At 39.2% G+C, this 21,847-nt stretch overlaps 2 protein-coding genes and 1 long non-coding RNA gene across 5 annotated transcripts in view; 2 read left to right on the top strand and 1 right to left on the bottom strand.

Annotated features, from left to right (window-relative positions):
• Bark (protein bark beetle) overlaps positions 1-5,883 on the top strand; it is a 17,711-nt gene extending 11,828 nt beyond the window's left edge. Inside the window, exons 19-30 of the mRNA XM_070659578.1 lie at positions 14-412; positions 561-838; positions 910-1,163; positions 1,247-1,458; positions 1,569-1,693; positions 1,754-1,981; positions 2,110-2,235; positions 2,337-2,595; positions 2,685-2,886; positions 2,963-3,210; positions 3,299-4,125; positions 5,765-5,883. Coding sequence (XP_070515679.1) covers positions 14-412; positions 561-838; positions 910-1,163; positions 1,247-1,458; positions 1,569-1,693; positions 1,754-1,981; positions 2,110-2,235; positions 2,337-2,595; positions 2,685-2,886; positions 2,963-3,210; positions 3,299-4,123 — 3,156 coding nt within the window. The 3' untranslated portion in view covers positions 4,124-4,125; positions 5,765-5,883. The remainder of the gene's footprint in view (positions 1-13; positions 413-560; positions 839-909; positions 1,164-1,246; positions 1,459-1,568; positions 1,694-1,753; positions 1,982-2,109; positions 2,236-2,336; positions 2,596-2,684; positions 2,887-2,962; positions 3,211-3,298; positions 4,126-5,764) is intronic.
• The window catches only part of Eif5b (eukaryotic translation initiation factor 5B), a 25,189-nt gene continuing 9,205 nt past the window's right edge, over positions 5,864-21,847 (top strand). Inside the window, exons 1-15 of one of the 3 annotated variants that reach the window (XM_070659575.1) lie at positions 5,864-5,998; positions 6,077-6,229; positions 6,732-7,132; positions 7,246-7,438; positions 7,558-7,890; positions 7,961-8,170; positions 8,254-8,696; positions 8,799-9,016; positions 9,137-9,339; positions 9,422-9,687; positions 9,948-10,029; positions 10,157-10,338; positions 17,548-17,624; positions 17,833-18,040; positions 18,161-18,256. In XM_070659575.1, the coding sequence (XP_070515676.1) occupies positions 6,196-6,229; positions 6,732-7,132; positions 7,246-7,438; positions 7,558-7,890; positions 7,961-8,170; positions 8,254-8,696; positions 8,799-9,016; positions 9,137-9,339; positions 9,422-9,687; positions 9,948-10,029; positions 10,157-10,338; positions 17,548-17,624; positions 17,833-18,040; positions 18,161-18,256 (2,946 nt within the window). In that variant the 5' untranslated portion in view covers positions 5,864-5,998; positions 6,077-6,195. Of the gene's footprint in view, positions 6,230-6,731; positions 7,133-7,245; positions 7,439-7,557; positions 7,891-7,960; positions 8,171-8,253; positions 8,697-8,798; positions 9,017-9,136; positions 9,340-9,421; positions 9,688-9,947; positions 10,030-10,156; positions 10,339-17,547; positions 17,625-17,832; positions 18,041-18,160; positions 18,257-21,847 lie in introns of all 3 variants that reach the window. The other 2 variants (XM_070659574.1, XM_070659576.1) reach the window with 2 other exon arrangements.
• On the bottom strand, positions 15,169-17,047 carry LOC139104226 (uncharacterized). Its single transcript, XR_011546009.1, has 2 exons — positions 16,400-17,047; positions 15,169-15,474 (listed from the first exon to the last, which is right to left on the bottom strand). It is a non-coding gene; the product is annotated as an uncharacterized lncRNA (long non-coding RNA).

Genomic DNA, 21,847 nt, shown 5'->3' with positions numbered 1-21,847 from the left:
CATTGTTTTATAGTGTACCGGGAAAGAGCAGAGTCTTGAGGACTGTCAGATTAGATTGAACGGTCAGTTGTTCGGTCATCGTCATGAGTGCCCGTGGAACGGACAATTTGTCTTTCTGCATTGCGGCAAACGAAATTTGAACGACGCGTACGATTACTGGGGTGGAATACGTATCGCTAACAGCGAATTTGAACATCATCTATACGAGCACCGCATTCACGATATTGTGACTCACGAAACGGTCAGGCGCGTCGAATCTGTTTTGAGATTTATTAATATAACCGGCGCTGGAATTTTACATTATGAGAAATCGTCTGCTGTACAATCGATCATGAAGTCTCCAGCAGTGGTCCACGTAAATATAGATAGCAGCGCTTATCACGGCATCAACGTCATATCTCCAACACATACGGTATGCGGAACACGTTTTCATATGAGAAAATGCAAAACAGGATGGTTCTTATTTATTCAAAACGCACACGTATTTATTTCATTATATATATATATATATATATATATATATATATATATATATATATATATATATATATATTTTACAGGTGGAGTTACTATTCAACACGATTAACAATGTTCTTGGCAACGGTATAAATGTATTATCCTTGACGGGAGAAGGTCGCGAGGCGGACGAGAGCTCGTTCACGCCTATTAAGGATCTCAATGTCCCTTATCATTTATTTAGCATGGTCGATATATGTGACACCGCGAAAGAAATCACAATCGAGGAGCGCGTGATCGTATACTACAAGTATGATAATTACCCTGTGAATTGCGTCAAGATCTTCCGCAGTGCTTACAGAGCAAAACCTTTCGGATTCAGGTACGTAAAGATTAATTTTTCTCTCGAAAATAATTTGACGAAAACTAAAAAGCAAATATGCCATTTTGTAGGCTTTTGCAATTTAATCTTTACAACTCCACCGGCAAGCCGGGTCGTGCCGATGGAATAACTCTGTACGACGGAGATATTTACAATGTCACCACTAAAAAGATTGGCCATTTAGAAGTTGACACTCCTGACGAGAAGAAATTGTTCAGAACGGTGAATCCTAGTATCAGTATTCGATTATTCGCCAATGGAGCGAGCAGCATGCACGGATTTATTGCGGAAATCGTGACTCTCCCGATTTCAGCTATTGGTTTTAGTAAGTAAACTCAAATAAACTAACGCGATTTATAATAAATGGTATCGGTTAATATAATTATATTTATAATGTGTAATTAATAGATCGCGACGTGCAGCACAACGTTTCCTACTCTGTGACATCGAATTGCCGCGAAGGAGCTGTAAAGTATGTAAGCGCCGGCGAAGTGAATGCCATAATGACGCTTGAACGCAATCAATTTATCAATAATTGCGAAAAGTTGTACGGTAATTTCACTACCTGTAAATCTGCATTATGGCTGGACGTTCAAAATACGCAATTACTTTATTTCAGAGTAAGTACACTTATTTTACAATCCTTTTATATATATATATATATATATATATATATATATCTAAAAAAAGATTGGAAGATAATTTTAATCGTCTAAAATTCATATTTTAGAATAATTTGGTGCAACGCAATCAAGGCGGTCTTTCTATCCGTGCTGATTCAAGAGGATCGGCAACATCTCTCAAGGCATGGATTCACAACAATCTTTTTACAGAAAATTTCAACAAGCCTACATTGTAAGTTCAACATTATATTTTGTATATAAATGTGAGTACAATTACACTGTGAATCTTTAGATACGTTGAGGGTCGTCAGAGTAGTCCTTATCAAGAAGTGACTATATTCAGGAATTACTTTACCAAGAACTATGCTCCTTATGACAACAACATTGTTTTAAAACAAGTGGTTAGTAATATGACGCTCAATTATTTACACGGAAATCTCGGCATGCACTTATTGGAGATCTCGGGATTCGAGAAAGTCCGGCTACCCTATCAAAGCACATCTCACAACGGCTTTTACAAGTAATTAATTTTTATATTATAATTAATTTATATCTTTTTTTTTTCCTTTTTTTTTTTTTTTTTTTTTTCCAACAACAGAAAATTATTTCAGCAGAAATAATGAAACATTAATATTTCTTTTTTGTTAGAAACTACGCAATTGATCGTGAAGGCCGTAGCACTATCGTTGCCGGTACACCTGGACAACAATACGTCGACAATGTATTTTTTAATCCTGATAACGATTACGAGATGCTCACGATGAATAGATCTCAGTAAGTTGAAATAGTTTTGGTTTAGATATAAAAAAGATAAGACAATTATTTAAAGATTTAAATTATCATAAACATAAAATACTCACGAATCTCTCCTCTAGACAACTAGAAATGTGGAGATCTCACGTGGATGCGCGGCACAATTGGTGGGGCTACAATGAAACTTTGGCAGTAGCCGGACGTATCAGAGATCGTGGGGACTCGCCTGAATTATTACAAGTAGATTATCAGCCATTCCACATGAACAATCAGTCAGTATTAAATGGCAAGTGTCCACCTGCTTGGGATCTTGTTGGCGACACGTGTTACATATTGATTGGCGCGCCGATGGACTTTTATAGCGCGAGAGATTTTTGCAGAGTAAGTTATTTTATCTAGATGTACTATATTAAATCTGCCATTTTATTTTAATTTTTTACGATCTGTTTAATTACATCTTTTTCACATAGTCGGCAAATGCGTCAATGCCGTTTATCATGGGAGATTATTTAGAACTCTGGAAATTTGCACGTAAGCAACAAGAACGATTCGATTATTCGGAGCGCGTGTGGGTGCAACAATTAGAACGGGTTGATCAGTGCACAGTGTTCACGTATCAGACAATCGAGATCGATCATTGTGCGCAACCTAATTTATTTGTCTGCGAAATTGGTACGTTAAATACTATATAAATAGAAAAAATAAAAGGAGATATATTTAAAAAAAAAAAATTACAAATTTTTGATAGATCCCAGAGTTAACATCGATCCTCTGTCGTGGAGAAAAGATATCGTCGCAGTGGGTGTTTTGGGAGCTATTGGTGTCGCGCTCGCCCTGTTAACGGCAGCTATCGCGTTATGGGCATCCAAATCGAAGAAACGTAAGCTCGAAAGACTCGAGCGACGTAATTCTATTAGGCAATCCTTACATTCCTTACGATCTGTTGGCTCCACATCTGGCTTCACAGAACTTGCTTATCGACGAAAACCTATCGCTGTAAGTATGAATTACGACAATCGAGTAAATAAGCTTTTATCAATATTATACTATTATTAATATATTTGCTGTGCAATTTTTTTCACAGACCAAACATTCTACCGATACTCTAAACTCAAATTACAAGCGTATGTTAAATGGTGGTAGCTTAGATTCGATGGACAAATCGCAATTAAATTCTTCGATAGAAGACAACCAGAGTTATGACGTGTACGAGGCTCATAATCCACGATACTCACCGAGCACGAGTGACTTTAAGAGCACGGTGCACAAGTACAATGCGGCACAAAGCGTCGACAATCCTGTCTTCGATCTGGCATATCGCAATGAGGGCTTCCGCAATCATTCCACTTTCGCGGTGAGAAATGGTGCTGCTGTCGCCGCCGCTGCCGCTGCAGCTTCTAACTGGCCATTACAACCAAACGTGCAGGCAACCTTGGTTGACGAAACTCCTACAGGGTATCCCAACAACGAGAGTTCGTCGTATTTTAATAACATGTCCACATTACCGTTACATTCCAGTCTCGCGCTCACTGATTCGATGAGCGAATTAAAACGCGACATCGAGGCATCATCAGCCGCTTATGATCCTGTGGATTACGACTCGAGGCGTGCCTATGACACGGCTACATTGACGCCGAGTCAGGCATCTGAGCCTGTCCCGGAATATGCGTCGGAGTTTCAACCACCAGTACCACCGCATCCTTATCACTATGAGCCCGAGAACCGACCCAGAAGCGAAGCGCTACTAGAAACCAATTTCGACACGGGCGAAGAGAAGCCCCTACGCTCAAAGAGTGAGGTCTTGCTCGAGACCAATCTGGATGCGTTCCTAGTCAATGAGCCCACGGAACTCACTCAACTGTCGACAACCGCGCGAAGCAAGAGTCAACCGTTGGAAACGGCGATGTAAAGGTATGAACCGTTGGCAATTTTTAGATCAACATTATTTACAGTTGAGGCACAAATGAAACATGTGCCAAATATCTTGTGACCAGCACTGCCAGCACTAAGACCGAATGCTTTTCTCACTCGTCATATGAGATCTCAATAATTCGATTAAACTGAATTTTTTTATTAACAACTCTTTGAAACAGACGCGCGTACTTATTGCGTCACACGTTGTTAGATGTTCCAAACAGGATAACTGTCTATTACAACGATACGTTACTTAATCCCAATTACGTCCAAGTGGTATTTAATACTGCTAATTTAAGAGACTGTTAATAACGACACTCGTTGCTTAAGTGACGTCCACCTTTAAGTTGTCGGAGACAACGCTCGTAAATAATTTGAAAATCGATTGTTAAGAATTTTTTACGATAAAATAAGTATTTACGAATTTGTTATAAATACGTTGACAAAAGTTTTAGATATAAAGCATTACAATATTAGACGATAGATATTTATCGTCAGAAATCGATCGAGTGGAGACGAATATATATATATATATATATATATATATATATATATATATATATATATATATATATATATATATATATATATATATATTAATTTTGACGATATAAGCGTTGTGAAAAGAAAAAAGAATCACTTGACTAAATTCTTGTTGCCTTTGTTGCAATAAAGCTGTGAAATTAAATGCAGCCTTATCATCATAATTAACAACGTATGTACATTCGTTGCTCTTTCTTTGATAAGCGACGTGTACGTCAAATTAATCAAAGCTTTTTTTTTTTTTTTTTTTAAACTTTAATCTCTATTAATAACATTAAGAAGTTGGAGTTACCAAATATGGCAAATCTGTTGCAAATGCAAAGTGTTACACTGCCAAACGTGTCCAACATTGTATTTTAATTTTCGCAAATATTAATAGAGTAATAGATCAATTTCTTTGAGGACCTTACAAAATTCAGCTGTAAATATGTGCGTGCTATTTATTGAATATTCGTGCGCAACGTGAAAATACAAAGGGCATGCATGCTCGGAAAATTTATACTCGCCGTAGGAATAATGTACGTTAAGATTTCCCTTAAGATAGACTTTTAAGAGATAGACTACTGTTATTATTACGGTGATCTCACCAATCTTGTTCTTACCGATTATGTATGTTTTTATATGCCTGCCTTTAGCAAAGTATCCGTCCATACACATAGGCTTAATGCGAGCAATAATTACCTTTCTACGAGGTGCGCGATATAAATATAAGAATTCCAAGTAACATTTTCGCTATGTAAATTGTGCCTGAAAAATCCGCAAGATTTTTGTGAGAAAACTAATATCGTGTACATACGTGTACCTATTAGGAGAATGCGACAATATTTTTAATATGTATTTCAAATATTTACAACATAACTTTCATAAAAAAAATCTAATAAGCTTAATCGTCGTGTCACGAAATCTCTACAAGTACTTGATGATGTCACAAAAAGCTGTTTCACATGTATGTACGTGTTGCAGAAATAAACTGAATAAATTAAGTAATTCAGACAAATCATCATCATCATCATCAAGTAATTAGAATAATAACATTAGACATTACAAAGCGCATGCGTCATTTACTTTCTTATATACTTTCTCTACGTTAAAGAAAACTGCTAGACGTATAACCAATATGACCAATCAGCGATGGGCTCTTGTTGAATTGGAGCATCTGATTGGCCGAAGACGTGACGTAACAAGAGGACACGGACACGCACTAGATGGAGCGTCCTCTGCGAAGCAGCCGCTAGAATTACTACCACGCGTGTGCGATTGCATCTGCGTGCCAGCAGCTGTGCATATACCGCCCTGTTTTCGAGGCCGGGTCGCTCGTGGTGATTCCGTAAGAGACATTTTTTTCCTGCGTCTGCATGACTTATCATCAGCAGCACGTGAATCCCACGTTGTTTTTCGCTCCAAGATTAACATACGCACTCCTGGCGGCCGAACCGATCGTCGAGCCATTCTGACGGGCAAACGTGAGGTAGAGCATTCGGGGAGAAAGCTGAACTAAACGGTCGATCGCAGCAGCGAGCCAGGATGCAGGAGTCACAGCCGAAAAAGGCCAAGAAAGGTGATGAAAATATTCCGCTCGGCGACGAGCATATGCGATCTTGCTGACGAGCGCATTGTCAGATTAAATAACCTTGTCTTGCGAATTAGCATATGTACGCGCGTGCTGCTGCTCTGATGTGGCAAGTGTCGTCTGCTTTGATCTAACCTCAATCGCGATCCTGACGCTTCAACATCGAATTGTCATCTTCTCGGTACCGCATATAGCGATTATGACACTCGATACGTTTGTTCGTAACACCTACGCGATTTCGTGAACGTCCAATGTTTCTTCTTAAGAACTATCGTAACCAATCTGGCAGCAATTCTATATTTCGCAGTTCTATTAATGTCTAATGTTAGATAACGTCATGGAATTAGGCTGCATATAAAAAGGCTGCATTAACAAGATGTTATAAACTTAATATAATTTTTACATCTATATAAAAATTTAACATAAAATTATGATAGATTTAGCTTGTTGTATTCTATATGTTGACAATATCTGTGTTTTGCAATAATAGGTAGGAGAAAGCGTAATGATAGTGATGAGGATATTGAGCAAGTATTGGCAGAGTTGGCACTGGAATATTCTGTAGATCAACCTGTAGAAAAACCTGCAGAGAAATCTTCAGAAAAATTAGATGATACAGTTGAAGATAGTACAGAACCAAATGAACAAAAAATTGACAATGAAGATAAAAAGAAAAAAGGAAAAAAAGATAAAAAGAAAGAAAAGACTGAAAAGAATGATGTAAAAGATGAAATTGTGGACGATGACATTGTAGAATCAAATTTAAATATATATAACATATATACGCAACATAATACTGACATGGAAGTTGGTACTGTAAAAACAGCAGCACAGAAGAAGAAAGAGAAAAAAGAGAGGGAGAAGCAAAAGAAGTTAGCTCAAAAAAAAGCGGTAAGAAAAAATTAAGATATTTACAACTTACAATTTATTTTTATAAAACTTTAAATAAAAAATTTTTTTTATTATTTCTATTAATAAAATATATTAATTAATTAATTAATTAGGAAATTACAAAGGAAAGTAACAAAAAAGAAGATGTTGAAACTGTAGTAGTATCTGATGAAAAGAAAGACGATAACGTTATATCTGCAAAGAAGGATCAGGATAGGGTTGAAGCTGAAGGTGATGCTACTGAACCTGATGATAGTATGAAAAAGAAAAAGAAAAAAGGTGGTAAAGAAGAAACCAAAGAAAAAGGTAATTTTTATTATTAATATACCTTAGATTTTTTAAATAATATATATATATATATATATATATATATATATATATATATATATATTTTGTATATGTTTTTAATAAAATTTTTGTTATAGGTAAAGGACCTGGAAAAAAAGCTATTGCTGCTATGCAGGAAGCTTTAAAGAAATTAAAAGAGGAGGAAGAAAAAGCAAAACGTGAAGAGGAAGAAAGGATAAAGCAAGAAGAATTACGAGAGCAAGCAAGATTGGAACAGCTACGACTTGAACAAGAACGCAAAGAAAAGAAGAAACTGAAAGAGAAACAACGGAAAGAAAGATTGAAGGCAGAAGGAAAACTTTTAACAACGAAACAAAAACAAGATAGAGCTAGGGCACAAGCGATGCTTGAGGCACTTAAAGCTCAAGGTTTTGATTTACCTGATGTAGGAGAGAAAAAACCTAGACCAGGTATCATACATTTTTTTAATAAATATTTGTAAAGAAATTAAAGTCGTATTAATTATTGAAACTATTTTAGGAACACGAATTAGGCCAAATAAAATAAAACAACAAGTTAGCGTAGAAAAGAAAGAAGATGAAAAAATTGAGGATGATGAAACAATTGCGGCTCAAGTGCAAGTAGAAATTATAGACGAACCAGCCAAGGAGATAAAGGAAAAAAAAGAAGAAGACGATGTTAAAGATTCGTGGGATGCTGAAACCACCGATGATGAACAAGAAGAAGAAGGTATTGCTTTGAATATAAAACTATATAGTCCAGAAACTTATCACATTGTATAATACATTATAGTAATTAAATTTTAATTTCAGATAAACCAGATGATATTCTCAAGACACCTGAAAAAGTGAAAGAACCTGATCAAAAAGTGTCGGCCTCGACTGAACTAGAAAAAACAGAATTATCTGAAAGCGACACAGAAAGCGAAAGTGGAAGTGAATCGGAATTATCAGATGAGAGCGATGAAGATAGTGAAATAGAGGATAAAATACCAGATGCCGCACGTAAAAAAGAACGAGCAAGAGAACGAATTCAAAATCGCCGTATAGAGGCAGAGAAGAAAAAATCTTTAGATAATCTAAGAGCCGCCGTTGTCTGTGTTTTGGGACACGTCGATACTGGAAAAACAAAGATTTTGGACAAATTGAGAAGAACGAATGTGCAAGATGGGGAAGCTGGTGGTATAACTCAACAAATTGGCGCTACTAATGTACCGATCGAAGCTATTCAAGATTCAACGAAATATGTAAAGGGCGTAAGTATCTGTTTAATTGAAAAAGGTCTAATTTAGAAAAAAATAAATAAATAAAAAGGAAAATTTTGATTACAACATTAATTATTATCTTTTTATTTTTAGTTTGCTGAAAAGAAATTTAAAATTCCTGGTCTCTTGATCATAGATACACCTGGTCACGAATCGTTTAGTAATCTCAGGAGCAGGGGGTCTTCTCTTTGTGATATAGCCATTTTAGTTGTAGATATTATGCACGGGTTGGAACCGCAAACTATAGAGAGTATCAATTTATTAAAAGCAAAAAAATGTCCTTTTGTTGTAGCTCTCAATAAAATTGACAGGTGATTTTACATTAAATAATTAATAACTTTTATATAATTGTAATTCAATAATTTACATTCTGTGTTATGAGATTAATTACTATAAAGCTGTAATATAAAAATGATTAAATAAATTTTTAGATTATACGATTGGCAGACCATGAATCGTAAGGATGTACAAGACATAGTAAAGAATCAAGAATCTAATACCCAACGAGAATTTGAGAGGCGATCAAAGGATATTATTGTACAATTTGCCGAGCAAGGCCTGAATGCAGCAGTGTATTATGAAAATCCAGATCCTAGAGAATACGTATCATTAGTTCCTACCAGTGCCATAACAGGTAAGGGCATACAAACAAAAGACAAATATATCGGAATTTTAGAGCATTTAAATTAATTTTTACACTATTATACGATACATAGGCGAAGGTATGGGCAATCTGTTGGCGTTAATAGTTGACGCCTGTCAAGGTCCTTTGGCTAAAAGATTGATGTACAGCGAAGAACTGCAGGCCACCGTATTAGAAGTTAAAGCATTGCCCGGACTTGGTACTACGATAGATTGTATTCTAGTCAATGGCATGTTAAAAGAAGGTGATACAGTCATTATCGCTGGTACAGACGGGCCTATCGTAACACAAATTCGCTCACTTCTTATGCCACAGCCGTTAAAGGAATTACGAGTTAAGGTAATCTCTTAATCTTTTAACTTGAAAATAATAAGATATTATTGCTATTATTACTCCTTATGTATCATCAATCATTCTTGAAACCAATAAGTTCTTCTTTCTCCTTTTGTAGGTTTTTTTTTTTTTCTCCTTTTTTTTCTCTCTTTATATTACCGACAATTGAGTTCGTTATTCTTACACAGTTACGCGACATCCTGTTTTCTGTAACATAAATTTTTAATTATATTATTATTGCATCTATAGGTATTTTTTTATTGCAGAATGCATATATTGAACATCGTGAAGTTAAGGCTGCTCAAGGGGTAAAAATTGCTGCCAAGGATCTAGAAAAGGCCATTGCTGGTATGTGATTTATTTCTAAAATTAACAAGTTTAATTTTTTGCTTCGTACATACATAAGATACATGTGTTTTTTAAATATTTGTTCTAAAGAATGGAACAAATGATACGAGTTGATATTCGCATATAGGATTAAATCTGCAAGTTGCACAAAAACCAGATGAAGTAGATGTTATGAAAGAAGAGATAGCAAAGGAACTATCGAGTGCTCTAGGAAACATACGGTTAGCTGAACGAGGAGTGTACGTTCAGGCATCAACTTTGGGAGCTCTTGAAGCATTGTTGGACTTTTTGAAAAGCAGCAAGATACCGGTGAGTACTTATCTACAAAGCAGTTTTTCTTTTTTTTTTGTTTCTTGTGCATTCGTATATTATTGCATGTAAAATACGGTTCTTTTTTACTTCCGACTATCGATCGAGGATGCGTTTCATGAACATTGAATATATTGCACGATCATTATCGTGTATAGAATTATTGAGAAATAAAGTTTGTCTAATTGACGTCATAATTTCAAGGCTTCTTTGAAGATACAAGCTAAAGAAATGAATGGTAATCGTTATCACGTTATATAATCACTTGCATTGAGTAATATGATTTCCGATAATTTTGCCATTGATATTTCATATATAATACTTTGTATTATTATTGTCTCATACTCTTCTTGCCTCATACATTAAAATGAAAGTACTGATAAAAGTATCATATACCGATACTGCGTCTTCCTTTACTAAATATTTATTCAACAATCTTCGTATAAAATGATATCATTGCCACTTGATATACCTTGATTATTATCTTATCAGCAACTAAAGTCAATATGTAAGTGTTTATTAAACTTATCTACGTACATAAGTGCAATATGCTATCTTAATAATTTCAAAAATAACTTGGTTTGTATCGTCAAAGAAACTTAATTTTAATCGAATATATATTTTTTGCGATTCCAACTTATATTCTCTGCGTTGAAAAGAACTGAGAGACTCGCAAATGTATAAACAAATAAATAAATACGGCATATGCATATCGAAGAGGGTGCATCATAGATAGGATTAGAAAAATAGAGAGACGGACAGATAGATCGGTAGTTAGATAGACAGATGAAGAGAGAACAGCAGCAGCAGCAGCAACGAACCACTTCCTTCTTAACAGTTTAGCAGGATACGGCTCATTGGTCGCACACGGTGCTTGTACCCGTGATCCATCGTGCTATCAGCCGTGCTGTCCAACGACGAGCGTAGGCACGCCTTCTACAGGGTGTTGTATACATTTTTCAATTTCTCTTTTTTTCCAACATTTTATAATTTATGTATCACGACTAATATACATAGAAAAAGTAATTAGGTAAAATCTTGTTAGCGAATATCATTCGCAATATAAAGGCGGATTATCTATCGTATGAGGCGATTGTACGCAAATCCTTATCGATAACGTTTGCTAAACATAGTTGACATTCTGCAATCTGATTCGTGTCGATCGTTGATATAAAAGCTATAGGTATTAGGTATTGTATTTGGTATACGCATGCACGCATATATGTATGAATCGCATGTATTATTTACAAGGAAGTTACCGTCATCCGGCGCGCAACGACTAGTCCCAGCGGTAATCGCGCCTAACTCGTCCTCGTATAATCGCGAAGAGGCAGACTTGTATATTTACATAAGAGCATCGCGGCGAGAGAATGGCAAAAATGTCCCGTTATCTCGGAGCGGAGATATCATTCATAACAAGCTCCAGCTATAATGACCGTAGGGAAGAAACGATTCCGCCAAAGAGTATATATTTTTTTGCCATTTCGGATCGTTGAGGCGATTATCCGTTGAAAAATATGTTTTGCGACGAGAGCGAGAGAGAGAGAGAGAGAAAGAAAAAAAAATTCCTGTCATCTTCGGCTCGATGTAACAACCGTCCGAAACGGCCTTAAGCCTGTCCTTGCTCGGGTTATGAATGGGCTTCTCCCACTGCGGTTGCCGCCATCACGTGGCTCCGTGACGTTAGTTTTATCGCACGCACACGAGAGGCACGCACGCACGTACGTACGATCTCTCCTTCTCTTTGCCCTCCACCGCTCTTGTCCTCCTGTCCTCGACACTTGCTCACGTGCAACACAGAGACGCGGTGTGAAAAGGACAGAAGGTACAGCCAAAGGGAAGGAATCGAAGTATCGTAAAGTGAATAAGTCGATGTCGCTAGAAGGAAGAACGAAGAGGCGAAGGGATGAGAAAGGTTGGTAGGTTAAATTCATACGTGAACGCTCGCGTGCGGGTGTACGTGTGCGAGTGAGAGAGGATCTCTCTCTCTCTCTCTCTCTCTCTTTTCAAGTCTCGCTCTCGGAATGCCTCGTTTTTGCCAATATGGAGGCTCGAGCGCTCGCGCTCGCGCTCGCGCTCGCGGACGTGTGTAGGCCGAAGGAAAAAAAGGAATACGTGATCAACGTACAGGAAACTGCCCACACTCGGTGCGCGGACACCGTGGGTGGACGGATCGAGGAATGAACGAGCAGGCAGGGATTCAGGAATCGTAGCAGTTTCATCAACGAATACCACGCGAGAAATAGCGGAAATAGAGGTTACGTTCGCGAAAGAACGGAGCAGGCTCGACACCGCGAACGGCGAGTACCTGTGGCGTCTTATTAAATATTCAAGGGACGTTCCGGCTTGACGGAGTAACGCTGAGAGGTATACTTTAGACATAGCCATTACAAGGGAATGTAATATATTTTTCAGTCTTTTTTTTTTTTTTAATACCTGTCGCTCGATAACAGGAAGTCGTAAAACTTTTCGATGAGTAACGTAGAGAAGAATCAACGTAGGGTCTTTAGGTCAAGATTACTCGGCGACCATCAAGATGTTTTTCAAGGCACTGCCTTGGTCACATGTAAACCACTTCGGCCTGTTATTGCGAACGCGTATATACACATGTCGCCATTGTTAATTGAGTACGACGTCTCTGCTCTTTTACAATCAGGGCACGATTAACGTCTCGGTTACGCGCGTTCCGCGTTAATTGATTTCATTTAAAGACAAACTTTGCGTTGCCTAATACGTTGACGGCTGATTTTCTTCCAAATTACACGTACGGAGCTGAGCGTCCGTTTTCTCGGCTTCGATTCAATGCGAGTGCAACACAGGAAAAGATGGTTCGCTTCCTTACATTGTTTCCGAACGCTCGGCACGACAGCGGTTTCTTACACGCCAGTTATGGGCTAAGAAAAGGCGGCCCGGCTCGACATTCCCCGAGTTTCCTCGAAACGAGACTAATGCATTTTCTTAACCACGACGTAAGGTACCAATAACTTTTATCTAACAAATTACACAATCCATAATTAGAATTTCCGTTTTGCCGTCGACAACATATTTCTCGCTTATTCAGTTCGATCTGGCTTCCCGTCATCTGTCTTTCATTTGATAATTACCCTCCCTCCCTTTTTTTTTTTTTTTTTCTTTATTATTATCGGCCGTGTCCGAAAATCCATTGATCTACAAGCCCTTTTGGCCCATTTGAGGGCACTGTTCCTTTGAAACGATACCAATAAGTTTCGAAATAAATTACAATATTTTTTTGTCCGCTGAAACTACTTTTGTACAGGTCGAACCTCAGAGGAAAGAAAGAAAGAAAGGAAGGAAGGGAGGGTGCTCGCTTTTCAAGAATCTGTCAAAAATGTTGGAACGCGCGCGAATATCAGTACAATGAGAAAAATGTTCAAGTTTGTTTTGTTGTCAGGGACTTCCGGCGGCAGAGAAATTCTTCGCTATTCTGAAGAATTTCTGGCCGGGTTTGGAGGCGAGCCATCGGAGGCGAGCTACCTGGCTCGTTCGCGTAACAAGCGGACGGAAGCGCAGCGCGCTCGTTCCTCTTCCATGCCGATGCCAGTGCCAGTGCCAGTGCCAGTGCCAGTGCCAGTGCCAGTGCAGCAGGAAAAGATGGCTCGTTTCCTCACATTGTTTCTAACCGCGGCATATGAGTGCGCGGCCTGCATACACCGGGGACATGGGAGCGGATGCGTGCGAGCGAGCACCCGGGCACGCTTCGCCACGTCGCGAGCGCATTTTCATAAAGCAATCGAAGAAAAGTGCAGATCAACATGTATATCTTGAATTTATTTCTGAAAGTTGGATCGCGCTAACCACTATTTAATTAAATTTCCTTTATCCAAGTTCTTCTCGACTGATCGTGCTAGGTGCTAGGTTAACGGTTTGTCTTTAGACTAGAGATGTAAACGTATTTCATATATTCATATCATAATTTTTCTCCAAGCATATTTCTCATTAACCCTTGTACGTTACTTTTTTTCCTTATTAATTTTTACGATATATTATATAAAAGTTAATTTAAAATTAACTATACGAGAGGATGAAAAAATAGTCACGAGGAGTATTTCTCATTCTCTCGCTTTCTTTCTCTCTAGCTAGGTTTCTGTTTCTCGATCATTACCGTGCGGTCGCGTTATCGATACAGTCGATAATAATTAATTTACAAAAAACCACAAGTTCACCAAAAGGCCACAACTACTCGTCCTTCGGTAATGCTAATCGCGTGCGCTGGGAGGATATGCAGGAGCGAAATGAGAGGAGAGTTTAATAAATTAGCGTTTCCTTCTTCGACGCAGGGTGCCGCAGTTACGAGGAGAGGCTAAAGAGGATCCGTGCCCCCGACGGCTGGTTTTAAATGCCGGAAGCACCTCTCGCCCTTCTTCCCTCGCTGTCCTCTCCCCCCGATCCCCCGAGCCCTCCTTTAACTCCTCTTTCCTCTTCTCCGGACCGTGCGTTGGGCCCCCTTTCATCCCGCTTCCTCGCCGTCTTACTCTTCCTCTCAACTTCCTCCCGCTTATCCCAGCGGCGTTTCTTTCGTCGGCAACATCTGCCATGTCCGCCTTCTCTCGTCGTCCTAGATCTCTCGTCTCTTTCCTTCTCCCCGCACTCAATTTTTTTTTTTTTTTTTTACCACGGTACCTCTCTCACCTCCCATCCTCTAGCCTCTTCTTCTTCGAGAGCATCCGTTCTTCCAAAGCTAAGGATCGTCAACTCACGACTCGCTACGAATTTTAATTTCGTGTACGAACAAAAATGGAAACTTTACGACAATTGAGTTGGACTAAATTACTGAAATATTACAATACAAACTAAATTTGAACATAAAAATTGACAAGAAAATTTTATTCTTTATTTTGAATGTTTTATAGATCAGGAAATGTAACGTATAATAAATAGAACTGAGAAGAAAGAATACATCGATAATGTGTTTGATATTAAGATCGAAATGCAACACCCGTCGGAAGTTCTAAAGTCCGGCTTATCTAGGAAAGTCCTCGGGAATGTATCATCTTCCGCTCATTTGCCCGTTCGTTCGTTCGTTCCCTCTTGATCGTCTGCCTTCGTCGGCAGCTTGGTCTCGGCTCGAGAATTGGCCCGTAAATAGGAACTACCATTTGTACACGGTCTGTATACCTGTAAGAATAATTATCGTTACAGTCGCGGTGGATGGGGTTCGTGAGGGTGCTTTGAAATGAAAATGAGAAAGAGAGAGAGAGAAACAGACGTGCATTTAAAATGCATATGTATTATAGATTGCTTTTTCAAATTTAAGTATTAATATATGTATATAACTTTGGTAGGTAGTACTCTTTTTTTTTTTTTTTTTTATAAAAGAAAAGAAAAGGAGATATTGTTTTATTCTAGAAAAAAAAAAAAAAAAACTACAAATTCTTTTTAGGATTACAATTTGCACAATTTTAAAGTTTATTATTTATCATATATATTTTAGTGAACAAGCCGTTTTTATACATGCATATATGTATATATAAATTATGTGTATATATGTTTAATGATCTTGTTTACGTGCACAAATACCGGAGAGTAATGAATAATAAAGAGTAAAAGAGGAACGCGCGATGCAAGATAAAATCTGAAAGTTACACTATACTTATAGTGTGTTTAACTCTATCGCAGTTCTCTTAACGCGGCAATTAATCCCATATATCGAGTATCGTGTTATAGACATTGACCACATCGGCAGCGAGTAACCGATATCCGTTTCGAAACCGGAAAGCAGACGCACATGTGTAATCATAGTGAAGATCAGAAGGCTGATGATTGAGACGGAATGTAATATCCTGCGATATAATTTAGCAGTTATCGAAAATAAACTTGTATGTGTTCTTAATTAATCGGTAATATTATGCTATTTCATCCATAAATAACGAAATCGTTAAAGGTATAAATTTTTGCTTTAAAAAAATGCTACAACTAATTGTCGTTTCTTAATATACATGTAGATTTGCGATCGCGATATATCTGCTAGATTTATCGAAAGATTTTTCTGGATATCTCGAATGGTTATTTATTTTCGTGTATCCCGTAACGCTTGTTCTACCTCGAGCGACTTTAATCCAAAGCAGGGCGGATTTACGGTGCTCCGCGAAGCACGGAGCGGCTTTTCTCGGTGAAGCCGCGAAACGGCTTGTTTGCGACTGCATCGCTGCGTCGCGTTTATTTCAACGTGTCGCGTCGCGTCCCATCTCGTTGCATCGTCCGGCCGAATCCGGCAGGCATGCATGCGTCACGGGCTATTTTTGTCTAGTCGTATATACACACGTGGATCTGTACACATGGAGAGATCCACGGGATCCGCGGCGTTTAGGTGGCAATGATTCCAGAGATTCGGTCGCCGGCAGCTGAACGTAGACGGTCCAAATGGATTGCGAAACGTGGCGCGTTACATTTACCGAAAAGAAATTTTTAACTGCTCGCGCACAGAGAACAATTGCTATGATATAACGTCACAGGAGTTGTGGACCATCACGGAATTATAAAATGAAATGCAGAGACTAGCCGTAGCATTTAAACTTATAATTCTATGACGGTCCATAACTGTAACGTTCCGACGGAAAGTCTTGTAAAAATTTCTACGGGTATTCTCTTTGAAATTAATTCCCTGTTAAATATGACAGTCGTAAAGAAGAAAAAAAAAATTTGCGTTAAAATAATTCTTTTGGGATACATATATTTCTTGACAGCTAAGAGAGATTTGATATATCATTTGTTTAACGTTCAACGACTACTCGTAACTTGCCCGTTTATCTTCGAAACGGTTACTCCTCATTCGAGCAAATGGATTGCGAGGCACTTTTTGCGCATCCGCGTGGTCACGCGTGACGAATATCAACGTCGATGAAAAGTTACATTACCCGCAAGAAACTGGTTCGCGTTTAAAAGATGACGAGTGCGATTCGCGCTTCCGACCGTTAGATTGTTACAGCAATCGCTTACTCTGCCTCCTCCTTCCTGCCTTTTTTCACTTTATGTAACAATATGCGAAATAACGTAACGTAAGAAAATATATAATAATAATGTTGCCAATAAGAGAGAGAGAGAGAGAGAGAGACAGTCGTTGCACGTTGTCGAGCAAAATCGGAGCAATTTGCGTAATGACTTGCGACGCTGTTTCGTATCTCTCTCTTGCGTTTAACAATATTTCTTTTTCGTTAACGATATTTTTTTTTTTATTATTGTTATTTACAGTACTCTGGAATTCGTATCGGACCGGTTGTCAAGAAAGATGTCATGAAAGCTTCCATTATGTTGGAGCACGATAGCCAGTGAGTACAATCTAGATGATCGATTTATTATTTTTTTATGTTATCCAAAAAGTGAACAAATTTAAACGAGTGTTACTTTGGCCTTTTCTATTTTTGATTTTGATAGAAAATAAAAAATTCCAGATGTAATTTTTATACCATATTGAAAAGAGTCAACTATTATTATTATTATTATTAATCAATTATTATTAAATTAATTAATCCGCAGGTATGCCACAATTCTCGCGTTTGATGTGAAAATTGAGAGGGACGCGCAAGAGCTCGCGGATTCCCTGGGTGTCAAGATCTTCCAGGCCGATATTATTTACCACCTGTTCGACAAATTCACTAATTACAGAGAGGAACTGAAGCAACGCAAGCGGGACGAGAACAAGCATATCGCCGTGTTTCCGTGCAAGCTCAAGATTCTACCGCAGGTGAGTTTAATTTAATACGGAGAGAGAGAGAGAGAGACGCTCTCGAACAAGCTGGTTTTACTTTCCGGCGATTTCCGAACTCTCGAAGCTTTTTTAAACGTGGGCCCGTTCGTATTTCAGTATGTATTCAACTCGAGGGATCCGATCGTGATCGGCGTGATGGTCGAGGCTGGAATCATCAAGGAAGGAACGCCGCTTTGCGTCCCGAGCAAAGACGTGAGTTGACTTAACATTTCCTTTTTCCTCTCTGCCCATAGTTTCTCTCTATCGCGAACCGCAAATCGTACACGTGCCCCTACTTCTTCGTGCCGCTCTTATCATTAACATATATCGCCTAAGAAATAATTACGTATAATTACGATGGCTGGAAAGATTAGTAAAATTTACGTCGAACGGTCGTAACAAAAATCGAACTCGCTCTCGCGTGGAATGGAGCGGAGAGGAGAGGAGAGGAGAGGAGAAATGAATAGGAAAGAGAGAAACGTACGAGGACGGTCAGGGCGAGTCCTCCAGATCGGAGTGGAGAGTGGTAATTGAGAGAACTTATCGCGGGCCGCGCGTAGGTGAACTCGTTCGGCGGAAATACGGCGATTCAGTTGGTCGATCGATCGCGTCGATCGAGCGGGCGGATATATTAAACCTCCGCTCCAGGTCGGCTGGCATTCTCGGTCCCGGTCTCCCTCGCTCCCGTAGGTGGCTCCGATCGGAGAGAATCTATCTCTCTTTCATTCCTTTCCTCTCTTCGTCTCGTTCTTTCCCGTAGGAGGAATCGGGTGGGTAGCCGGCAACTCCGGCCTCGCCTTACGCGGTAGCGCGCGCGACACGTTGCAGGTTGCCTAGCCTTGGATCCCGTAGGCGTCGACGATACCATTAGTGGCACGCAAATTTCTGATGGACAAAAATCCTAAATGTATTCTCCCACCGGCGCGGCGCGACGTCGCAATGACGCGTACCCACGCACCGCGATCAATGATTTAAAACGCGTGGTCAGGCTCTGTCACCGCGCGGCTCAATCAGCTCGTTCGACTTCGGTTCGGGACCTTTTTAACTTCTTGCTCGCAGATGCGTAAATATTAAATTACGGGATATTTTTTCTATTTAGAATTTCTATTTAGAAATGTATTTTATTCTCTTTATGTCACGTAAGTTTTGAAATAACTCGTAAAAGTAACACGAAGGGAGACGACGGACATTCCAAGCCCTTACGCGGATCCGACTACGTATCTAGGCCCACGCGATCTTTTCCTTCAGACATCAGGCTTGAAAGATACTACGCGCAGCACAATATTATATTATATTCATATATTTTTGTTCATACATTTCTTCTAAAATTCAAATTTGTGACATCTTTTATTTATATTCGTCACAATTTTATATTGCAATGAAAAAACTGAATTCTTCAGTTATTCTTTAACGTGGTTTTTAAGAAAGTATTAAAACTCGTTAAATAAACTCGTGCTCAAGTATTTTGTACTTTTTCCTCGGCTTTTTTCTTTAAACTTTTGGACTTTAAAAGCCAGACTTTTAGGCTAACTTTTTCCTTTTTTTTTTTTTTTTTTTTTTTTTTATAAATCTTTAGAGCTTAGGAATAGGAATAGAAATAGAATCGATCGATGTACCTACCGGTTAATTGACTACAATACCTTAAGATCGCACGTGTTCGGCCTTGTCGGGGAAAGGGGGCAGAGCGGCTGGTGGAAAACTCTGATTTTACCGTGAAAGTTACTTCCGCTCGTATCGTGACACACGTTTTTCCGTGGAGACGTGTCTTCCCGACGATGACCTAACGATTATCCCGTATCTTCGTCAAGTCTCACGAAACTCGAGTTAACGCAGGTCAGTTTGCGCCCGAGCAGTCCTTTTGTCGAACGGCCGGATGCACGTCGTCCCGTCGACGGGTCGAAGCAACACGCGTTGATATCATACCGCGAAAGGAAACGATGCGGCTTAAACTGCGGGACGATACTGAGGTACGTGAGCCCGCATTCGTCCAGCGGATTTTCAGCGCGCGAGAGAGACTCATTCTCGAGAGCGAGAACTATGCATCGAGATTCGCATGCCAATTTCGCGCAATGTCCGTCAGTCGTCGCAAGCATTCTGTTGTTCCCAATCTCTCCTTTCGTTCTTCTTTTCCATTTTATTGCTTCGTTCTTCCATTATCGCATCTAGCTCGAAAGCTGCGGTACCACGTTCACCCATGTTTTCTATAATTTTGATGTAACGAGCGATATCGATATTTAATAGCTAACGATTGTCGTTCGTGTCGTTGTGTAACGCGTCCCGATTACTCTTCCCTTAGAATTTATTCTGCCGTCTCGTGGCGCCGCGAGAGAGCTCGGAAAGAGACCGCCTCGGAGAACTCGCATGGAACCTATCTATTCATCTATCCGCTTCCCTCCTCGCGACTTCCATCGTGTGCGTTATCAGGCGTACCCGCGCACCCCGCATACATACACATACGTAGAAACACACAGAGGGACATAGTATGGGCGTTGCGCAACGCGCCAGTCTCGATAGGCGGCTTTAATGGCGAGCGGAAATCCGGCGAATTCTTTCAGCCTGCCGTTTTCTTGTGGCATTTCCTTTTTTTTTTTTTTTTTTTTTTCCTCCCTTCTGTTATCCCATTTTCCGCTCTTTCCGATTATTTGTACATCCGTCTGTTCGTTCGGCTGTGGATTCTGCTCGGCCTAATGACCCGAGAGTCGTGATAGCGCCGCGCTTTTGATGTACTCGCGCTCGCTCGCTCGCTCTCTCTCTCTTTCCTCTCTGTTCATTCCGAGAGTAGATCTCGGCGCGTTTCACGATTGGATGGTCCTGGCGGAAATAACCTCCCCTACGTGAAGCAACTTGTTCATTATTCTCTCCTTCCTCGCGGTCTTCGCTCCAGCTACGTATCACGCGACACTCTTTTCCGTTTTCTTCTGTCTTTTCTTTATCAGCTAAACGACCGTCTGCTGGAGTATAATAGAGCGCTAACGAAATAGTCGTACTTTATCAGTCATTTACATAAAGTCGGAATACGTTCGTTCATTGAGCTTCGATTTTTCATATCAAGTGCATTTCGGGAATGGATTAAAATCGTGTAGTCTCTGGCAATTAACTTTGCATTTGCAAACGTATACTTAATAATAAAACAAGACATATAATTTAATCTACAACATTAGGAAGTTTCACAAGATATCAGTTAGCGCCAAAAATCAATACAATAGGATTAAAATTTAATTAAAAATGGATCGAAATTAAAACTGAACGTGTCGTGGCGGGAAGAATGTCTTAGTTTGCAGTTCCTGTAAAGTAAAAAATGAAAGCTTAAGTAGAAATGAGAGGGGTAAATGATGGATAAAGAAGAAAAAGAAGAGAAAGAGAGGAAACGTGCCGAGAAATAAAAAGCAAGAAAGAGTCAAAAGCCCTTTATCGTAGGAAGTTGAACAACGTGCTATCGTAACACGAGAAACGTGATCGACGTACGTCGCATTGAGCTTGCCCTCATCCGGTTTTTAATCTCTACGATATTTAATGACGACATTTATAGACAAAAAAGAGAAATTTAAATTACGTACGAGAGGTATAATTCATTGAATACCTACTCATATATTTGCCATTGTCAAATTTTAACTGGTTTATATAATAATAACCATTGGGATTAATTGGCATTCATTGTCGAGCATCTTGCACATTTCGCGATGTTATTCGTAGGGCCATCGGAAACGCGAAGAAAGGACTTGAGGTTCGGCGCGATTTCACTTGAAATTATATTCAACTCGTGAGCGAGCGACAGGAACTAGAAACGCTCTGGTGCGCGAGTCC

Source organism: Cardiocondyla obscurior, linkage group LG07 (genome assembly GCF_019399895.1).
Source record: "Cardiocondyla obscurior isolate alpha-2009 linkage group LG07, Cobs3.1, whole genome shotgun sequence".
NCBI classification, from domain to species: Eukaryota; Metazoa; Arthropoda; class Insecta; order Hymenoptera; family Formicidae; genus Cardiocondyla; species Cardiocondyla obscurior.
Note: the sequence above shows the minus strand (reverse complement) of the source record. Positions and strands in the feature narration are given on the sequence as shown.